Here is an 8,946-nt window from a genome sequence, read left to right as displayed (position 1 = left end):
CTGACATTTTCAGGGGACTTTAAGAAAGGAAAAAACATACTTGTCTCAGAGCTTCCTGTGAAACTGAAAACTTCCAGAAAGATTTCTATATTCATGCCTACAGGCATTCCTTTGAGATGACCTGAATTCACTTCTTACGGTGAGGTCCACTATTAGCCAGGTCACACTATAAAAGACTAGGTCTGTCATTGAAGAGAAAATTCTGGTAAGTGTGCAGTTTGCACATTTTGCTGTGTTCTGTAACAATTATATCCTTCAGTTTGTTTAATTGTAAGGATACTTATAATAGCATCCTTACTAATAATGGTACATGGGATCGAATTGCTAAAATTTCAATAAAATAGAGTGAATCAAGGGAAGGACAAAATAAATTTTTGTAAATGTGTTAAACACCTCAAGTAAATGTCTCCCTCTTCCTTGTGGAGGAAATGCCTGCTAAATGGGTTGACTATGGGGAGGGAAAGGATACCAGGCTGCTAAAAGTTTGGAATTAAGCTAGACATTTTTCTACTTAGTTAAGAACCAATTTCCATAGGAAGATCTTACTGAGAGACATGTTATTTGTGAAAAAGCCATTGTTAAAATATATCACTGTGGACAAAGTCTTAGTTAGAATAAGCATCTGGGTAGATGAGTAATAAGGTACTGAGAAAACCATCATGACTTACACTGTAAGTTGTGGTCTGTTTATATGTTTATGGGTTTAGAAAAAACATTTCATAATTTTCTCAGTATTTGGTAAATATATGCAAGTTTATAACTTCAAAATCAGTGCAACAAGTTTTTATTTTTTCAAAAAACCATGATTCTTGCTGAGTTTCATAAACCTTTTGTTTGATTACCTAAGTGAAGGTAGTTTTTTGTGAAATGTGTGCCGTATTAATAATACATGTATATTGATTACAGTGTTTTATACTCTTTAAAGTTTTTTTAATTCAAAATTGACCCTAAGCAATACTTATCTTACAAAGGAAAAACAAAATATAACAGTTATATGAAAGCTAAATTCATGGGCAAACAATATCTGAATCCCATCTTTACAGTCTATTTTTAATTGTCAGAACCGCTAACAACAAGTAATACATAATCTTAATTCTTAGTTCCTCCCATAGAGAGGCATGGTATGACTACAAACTTCGATAGGTTATTAGGAAAAGCATATCTTAGTTGTCAGTGCAGGCAAAATTTCAGATAGCTAATGATAAGAGTAAAGGTGAGGAGCAAATTCATGAGTATGAACTTCTTGAATGCTTCATCATCATACTCCAATATTCTTTATCACTGAAGAAATTATCTCCCCTAGCAAACCTTAGCACATGCAAATGAAACATCTGTTTAGTATTTTAAAATGAAAAATGTCAAGTCAGGAGAAATACAACAACATTTTAAAGGAGAATCAAGATAAGGAGTGTTTTCAGGCTTGATTTAAGCCATTCCATCTTTTAAATAAAGATACTTAAAACGTTTGTAGGGTAAATTTTGAAAAATGTATGAAATGTAGATATATTTATGTGGTGCTTTGTTCACTCAGGCAAAGTTATACTGAATATGTAATACTTCATGAGCTCTTCAGTTACCTCCAAATTCAAACATCGCCTACAATTAAGAACAAACCTGGACAAAAGACCCTTTAAAGGGCAATTCACTACATAAAAACAGAAAGGGAACCATTAGAAGTTAATGGAAAAAAAGTTTATTTTTTTTAAAACTTATCCAAATCTAACGTATACCCCAAAGACTTGGAGGAAGAGTTAACAGTATTCTAGCAGGGTAAATGATAAAAATCCCTCCCTTCCCCCCTAGCTTCCTTTGGACAAGAAATATTTAACAGAATGTCAAAGAAAACAGCTGCAGTACTGCTGTGCTTCCCCAAACACTTGGCTGCACATAATTCTTAATATAGCATATGTGGCTACTGCCCCTTAGGACTAATAGCAAGAGTTAGAGGGTCTAGTCTGGCACTTCAGGTAATGACAAATGACCAAAAACTTTCAAGATAAAAGTAAAACTATATCTTTAAGATTTTTTAAAGCAGATTGTCAGATCAAACACTTGAATAAGAAAAAAAGTGCAAATAATGGCCATTCTAGAGTTTAAACAATTGCACTGAAATGAACTGTAAAATGGACTCAGCTGGAATAAACATATTTAATATAAAACTATATATTTTTTAAAAGCACAGATTAGCAATTGCATGGATCTTTTACTTCCTGATCTAGCTTATGGTGTGTTGAACATATTTACACCAATTACTTAGCTGTTTTTAATAGGTACATTCTCAAAATCACTACCAAAGAAATTATATACCTTATTATTCTAGTTGTTAGCATTTACAAAACTTAAGAGCCATTCAAGTGTTGTTTTTTTACGTGAGATTTTTTTTTAAATAGTGCATACAAGGCACAGGAGCTTCTGAATATGTTTATTGAAGCCAAACATTTTGGCATCAACAGACACATCATGTTAGCTTATCTTAAACTAATTTCCAGACAGCACACCATTTAGTTCATATTGAACTAAATTTCCAAAAGTGTATGGTTTTGTTTAATGATTTGTATAATTTAATCCTGATATGAATTTAAAGAAAAATACAGATTGTTATATTTTAGGAAGATATAGAAATAATATAGACATCACTGGAGAAATAATCTATTGATCTCTAAGGAATTCTCAACAACGATTAAATACATCTATCCAATAAAAGAAATAACCTGAAGAAGAGATTTTATAAAAGCCAAACAAAAGAATATTGTAATTCAGTCTTCATAATTGTTATAATAGATTTCTTGCCCCACCAATTTAAGATTAGAAGAGATGAAAATATATTTCTGATATAATAGAATTCTTTTGTCAGAACATTCTTAGTTCTGAGAAAAGTTTTCTAGGTAATTGCTTTGAATAGTAAGCTCAAGTTTCAATGCTTACTTTCCAGAAAGGAGAAGTGATTCAAATTTTAATTAACATCTGGCAAAAATGGATGGCCATATTCACTTTGCTAGAACTCTCTCAGTCTGAGGCTTAGATTCACATAGAGGGAAAAATCAATGTTAAGTCTGATTTTTACCTTCTCTTTAAAGGTAGTGAATAAATTTCACAAATTAAGCTTAAAATTATAATGTAACTTGAATGTATCAATTTTTGTCCATTAGCCCACACTTTCTGAATCAGAAAACCCAAATAGCTAATGGGATTTTTATGGGATTAAGCTCGTAAAAACTGACCTATGAATTTATCCCCAGTTTTTAATAGATGATGTTTCCCCTTTGATAACTAAACCACAATTACTTTTAATACATAATAGGAATTGTGTAACAATGTATATATATTGGATCAAAACATGTTATGCTTTATGTAGCCCAGTTGTACAGTGCTTGCAAGCACAAAGCTCTGGGTTAGATTTCCCAGTATGGAAGAAACAAAAATAAATGAACAAAAAAATCTGCCCCAAAGTATAATACAATCACAAGTGGCAGATGGTGCCTTCCTGTGAGAAGCCTCTTTCATCCTTCTGTATCATTAGTACCTTTAAACAAAACAGAAAACATGAAACTATTGTGTTAACCATTTTTAAAAAAGCAACATAAGCAATGTACTCACTAATTGTCACAATAACATACATCCTGTGTTCAAATTGTTTTCTATGGTACAAGGCTCAGTAGGTATGTTCTTGAGTAAAATCTTCCATACTAATGGTTCTCAATGTTCAGAAAAACATGAAGACTTTATTGATTGGTTTGTTTCAATGTAGACTCCAGTAAGTCTAGAGTAGGGTCCAAGAGTCCTTCTATAAAGCTTAGGAATGTTGCTGGTTTAATACTACAATCTTAAGTGGCAGGCTGTCACGTTGGTGCATTTCTCTGTAGCTAACTGGAGTTGGGAATGGCAAGATCTGGCTGAGAAATTTAAGAAAATACACATATGCATAAATACTTTTATTGTATTTGTATTGTATGACAGTGAATGTTGGGTAAGCTAAATATGAAGTTTTTAACATAGATTTGGGTACACTGTAACAATATGGAAACTGTACTGAACTAAGAAATATTTTATTAGAAGGGCACAGATCAGACTGGGGGTATAGCTCAATGGTACATGACCTGTCTAGCATGCAGGAGACTAGGTTCAATCCCTAGCAAGCTCCTCACCAATATAGCTGCAGATGATTTATTGGTGTAGTTCAAAAAGAATATGAAGGTACTGTTTGGTAAGTAGGCCATCAATCACAGACGACATCCAGTCTATGTGTGTGTGTGTATTAAATGAACTGCAAATCTGAAGTATAATGAAAAATATCATTTTCTTTTTGAGAGTACTGAGGTTTGAACCTGCAGGGCTTTGTGCTTACTAGGCAGCCATGCCACCACCTGAGCTATTGCTCCAGTGCTTTGAGTTCTTTTTATTTTTTGTGTGTATGCCATTCTATCTAAAAAGTCTTGTCTACCATTGAAAACTTCTAATTAAAAACTACATTTTATAATTGGGCAGTGGTGGCTCCTGCCTGGATCCTACCAACACAGCAGGCTGAGATGTGAGGATCACAGAAGCCAGCCTGGGCAGGAAGCCCATGGGATTCTTATCCTTGATTAACCACCACCAAAAAATCAGAATTGGAGTTGTGGCTTAAGTGGTAGATCACTAACTTTAAGCAAAGAAGCTCAGGGACAGTGCCCAGGCCCTGAGTTGTGCCTGCTGAACTGGCACAAAAAGCAACAACAGACAAACAAAACCCTATATTTTACTACCAAATGAAAAACAATAAAACTATGTCAAAAAATCACTTAATTTTTTCCATCTGTGCAGTTGGTTCATGCTACCATTAGGTTGATAATGCTATTATTATATACTCATTAATAATTATATTATATACTCATTAAGTCAAGTTTTTATGAGTTTTTTTATTTCAATGTTTAATTACTTAGCAAAAATTTATTAAGAAGCTATATGACATTATGCAAGGTGTTGGAGATAATTAACAAATGTAACACTGGCCTAGCTCATCTAGATGATCCACAAGATACAAGTATTATCATGTAAAATACTTAATATATAGAAAAATTGTAATAACACTGACCTCAAATAGTATCATAACTAAGGATTCAAAATATTGAAAAAAATCTATGGAATTTTATGTTAAGTAACTATGTTCTATGAGATTTTTTTATTTCTGATATTTCCTTATGGTATTTGTACACTCCTAGTCAAAGCCTTAAGATTATTTGTAGAAGTCTAGTATTGTGTCTTTGTTATTAAACAGAATTCAGAAGATTACATTTTTTTTTCTCCTACCACAGTTTCAGTTACTATCATGTCTCAGAGATGATCCTTGGCCTCCCACCAGCCAAATACCAGTCACCTGGCATGTTACCATATTTCACATTAATTACATGGCTATTCATTAAAACCAAAACAGTAAAAATATTTTCAAGTACTTTGACACTGTTGATTTTGTTTTTGATACTAATCTCTTGCTTCTCTTAGAATTCTGGATTCTGTATTGCAATTTTGTAACTACAGAGCTGTATTAATACTTTAAGTATCAGTCTTTATATTCTATTACAATAAATCTACAGAGTTGTTTAGATCTTTTTAGATTTTTAGATTTTTTGTGGATTTATTCCAAAAGAACTTCTTATTGTAGCTTTATGCTACAATGAATTTAAGGATTAAGAACTATAGGGTTTTAAAAATTACAATTTAAATTTGGAGCCAGAATGGTAATCTCAGCTACTTAGGAGGCAGAGACCCACAAATTGTGGTTTGTGGCATGTCTATGCAAAAAATTAGTATTCACGTACTTCAATAAAACAAGCCAGGAATGGCATTCCATATCTGTAGTCTTAGCTTACAGGGAGGAATAGGTGGAAGGATTATAGTCTAAGACTAACCCTGCTCAAAAGTGAGATCCTATCTAAAAGAATAACTAAGGCAAGAAACAGTCTGGATGTGTCCGTTGTTGAGTGCTAACCTAGCGAGCATGAGGCCCCAAGTTCAAATGCTGAAAGAAAAAAAAAAAAGGAAAAAGAAAGAAGAAAATAGCAAGAAAGGCATATGAGAGTATAAGACTCTATGTTCAAGCTTCAGTAACAGTACCAAGAAGAAAGGGAGAGGGTGGGAAGGAGGGAGGAAGGGAAGGAGGGAAGAAAGAACTATTACTTAAGTATGGCATATGCCATGAGGTTCCACTGTGGCCGTGAATGGAGATGATGGTGGTTTGTGCAAACAAGATAGAATCATTGTATGCTTGGAGCCAGTAGTACTCTGTTAATGGATGGTCACAAGATGACCATATATCCTCCCAAAGATAGAAAAAAAAAGGATAAATTTATGTATTTATGATCCTATGAAATGACAATGTAATTTTGAAGTTCAACATTTTTTGGGGGGGGGGGTTGGTCGTGGGGCTTGAACTCTGGGCTTGGGCACTGTCCCTGCATTCTTCAGCTCAAGGCCAGCGCTCTACCACTTGAGCCATAGCGCCACTTCGAATTTTCTGGTGGTTTATTGGAGATAAAAGTCTCATGGACTTTCCTGCCCAGGCTGGCTTTGAACCGCGATCCTCAGATCTCAGCCTCCTGAGTAGCTAGGATTACAGGCATGAGCCACTGGCGCCCGGCTGAAGTTCAACATTCTGCCATTTAATGCACTATTATAAAAACTTATAGTATATCGAATTAATATAAATACTAATACTGAAGCCAGATTTGTACCCAGGGGCTCCAGTGAGATTAATACAATTCCACAGATCAAACAACATGTCTTCTAAAAAGTTACTAAAAAGTAAATATTGATAGAAACTATAGTCTTAAAAAGTTAAAAATATACAAGATAACAATAAAGAGAAAGCTTATCTTTTTAAAAATATGAACTTATTTTACCTTAAGAATTAAGTCTCATTCTCCATGGTTAATGCAGGGTTACTCATACCTCAAAGAAAAAACAAGTTAATATCCTTCATTGTTTTGACAAATACGCAGACTACTTTATCCATCTATGAAAAATCCCCAGAACATTTGTAAAGGTTCTTTGTATATACTATTGATGTTTGTGGAAAAACATACACACATATCCTGTATTATGCCAGCCATCACCTGTATAGCATTTGCACACACATACACACACAAGGCTGCACACATGCACATCAGCATTATAATCAGATTATTTTGAGATTTGTAAGCAGATCTAACTTCAAAAACAATCTTTGCTAACAAATTATACCATGAGTGAAGAAAATAATTAAAAACAACAACACTATCGAGAAATAAATGAAAGTGAGATGAGAATAAATCAGAGACAGCCAAAGTTAGGGTAACAATGGGATCACTTGGAAATTTTGAAATAAGGTAGAGATTTTAGGATAAAGGACAATCACATCATTGAACTCAGCAAATATTTTTCAATCTTCTATTTGAAATGACCACACGTCTTTCTTTTTTTATATATTTTGCATTTTGAATTTATTTCTTTTTTGAATTTATTTCTAACACCTTTGTAATATGCAATGATAAAAATTTGGCTCTTTATATTGAATCAAAAGCAATGTAGAACCATCTTTCACAGAGCAATTTTCTACTGCTAAAGCTATTAATGGAAAAATTTGAAAGTAATTCTAAATTGGTGATAGATCCTGTAGATTCTGTAGTCAGATTCTGTAGTTAACACAATGGACTTTCCACCACTTACATGTATTAAAAATAAAACATCAAAAGATAAGTGCAAAATCTCACCCTTACCAGCTTTGCCTTTTTCTGGGTTTGTGCTGCTTTCTGTCCAAGACTGAGAATCAGTAAGGAGATGGCTCTGGGACTCTCTTAATGGCTTTGCAGGAAATTGATGGTTTTCAGGACTGAAAAATAATAATCATCTTAAGTTTACTCTTGACCGTACTGCTGAGAATTTCTCAAGTGTGGAATTCGAGCTGTGGAATGCAGATCACTACAGGAAGGACCAGGCTAACTGTGGCTTCACAGACACCTGCTTTCCTGAGATCAGCTCTGCCTGTGTCCTTCCATTCTCTTGATTAGATCAGGAGGATAGTGGCTAACTCAAGTTTTACTTTTGACATAGAAAATGGCCCTTAGCCTGATACTGAAATAGGGAGGCAATCCTAAGTAGTAGGTAGGTAAGGGAATCTAGTTAGAACTAAATAGTATTTTATCATCGAGTTTCTTTTTTAAAGTTCTATTTATGGCAAACTACAGTAGTTCATTTGTGACAGTGATAGAAAATCTGGTTTGAAATAAGTTTCAAAACAACTATATTAAACAAAAATATTAATTTTGTAAGTGATATGGATATGGAAACATATGAAGAAGATCCACCAGAAAGAATGACACTGTCCCATTTGTTAGGAGATGGAAAGACTTGGAAAAAATTATATGAAGTGAAGCAAGCCAGGCCCAAAGAAACATAGGTCCCATGGTTTCCCTTATTTGCAATAACAGTATATGTCTGAGACAAGCAGAAACGTTCAGATAAGTTGATGTTAGGCAAAATGAACCCCAAGATAAGGACTCAAGTGTTTTTTTCTTCTTGCTACTGTTTCTAACATATTTATAAGATATTTCTTTGTTGCTTTGTATGTCCCTCCCCCATGGTATAACCCATTTTCACTGTATTTGATGTTGATATAATTTGTAGAGGGGAAGGTAGACCCATTGCAACAATGAGATATACAAGATGTTATGTCGAAAAACAAACTTTACAACTTGGGGGGGGGGAAGGGTGGTGAGATGGGAAGGGATAGGAAGGGGAAACAAAAGAGGAGGCAACAATGCTTGATAAGAAATGTACTCATTACCTTGCCCATGTAATTATAACCCCTTTGTATGGTATTTTCACAATATAAATAAGTAAATAAATGAATAAATAAATAAATGGGAAAAAATATGAAGGAGATGGCAGGAGGACAAGTTTGAAAACAATTGCCCCCATGAATTCAAAGTGGTC

At 33.9% G+C, this 8,946-nt stretch overlaps 1 protein-coding gene across 1 annotated transcript in view; it reads right to left on the bottom strand.

The window, feature by feature from the left end:
• Nucleotides 1-1,174: 1,174 nt before the first annotated feature.
• The window catches only part of Zdhhc2 (zinc finger DHHC-type palmitoyltransferase 2), a 54,082-nt gene continuing 46,310 nt past the window's right edge, over nucleotides 1,175-8,946 (bottom strand). The window contains exons 11-13 of the mRNA XM_042700997.1: nucleotides 7,731-7,843; nucleotides 6,849-6,924; nucleotides 1,175-3,522 (exon numbers count right to left, since the gene is read on the bottom strand). Of these exons, the coding sequence (XP_042556931.1) occupies nucleotides 6,884-6,924; nucleotides 7,731-7,843 (154 nt within the window). The 3' untranslated portion in view covers nucleotides 1,175-3,522; nucleotides 6,849-6,883. The remainder of the gene's footprint in view (nucleotides 3,523-6,848; nucleotides 6,925-7,730; nucleotides 7,844-8,946) is intronic.

The sequence above is a fragment of the Dipodomys spectabilis genome, unplaced genomic scaffold, assembly GCF_019054845.1.
Source record: "Dipodomys spectabilis isolate Male_0828 unplaced genomic scaffold, ASM1905484v1 ptg000009l, whole genome shotgun sequence".
Taxonomy (NCBI): domain Eukaryota; kingdom Metazoa; phylum Chordata; class Mammalia; order Rodentia; family Heteromyidae; genus Dipodomys; species Dipodomys spectabilis.
Note: the sequence above shows the minus strand (reverse complement) of the source record. Positions and strands in the feature narration are given on the sequence as shown.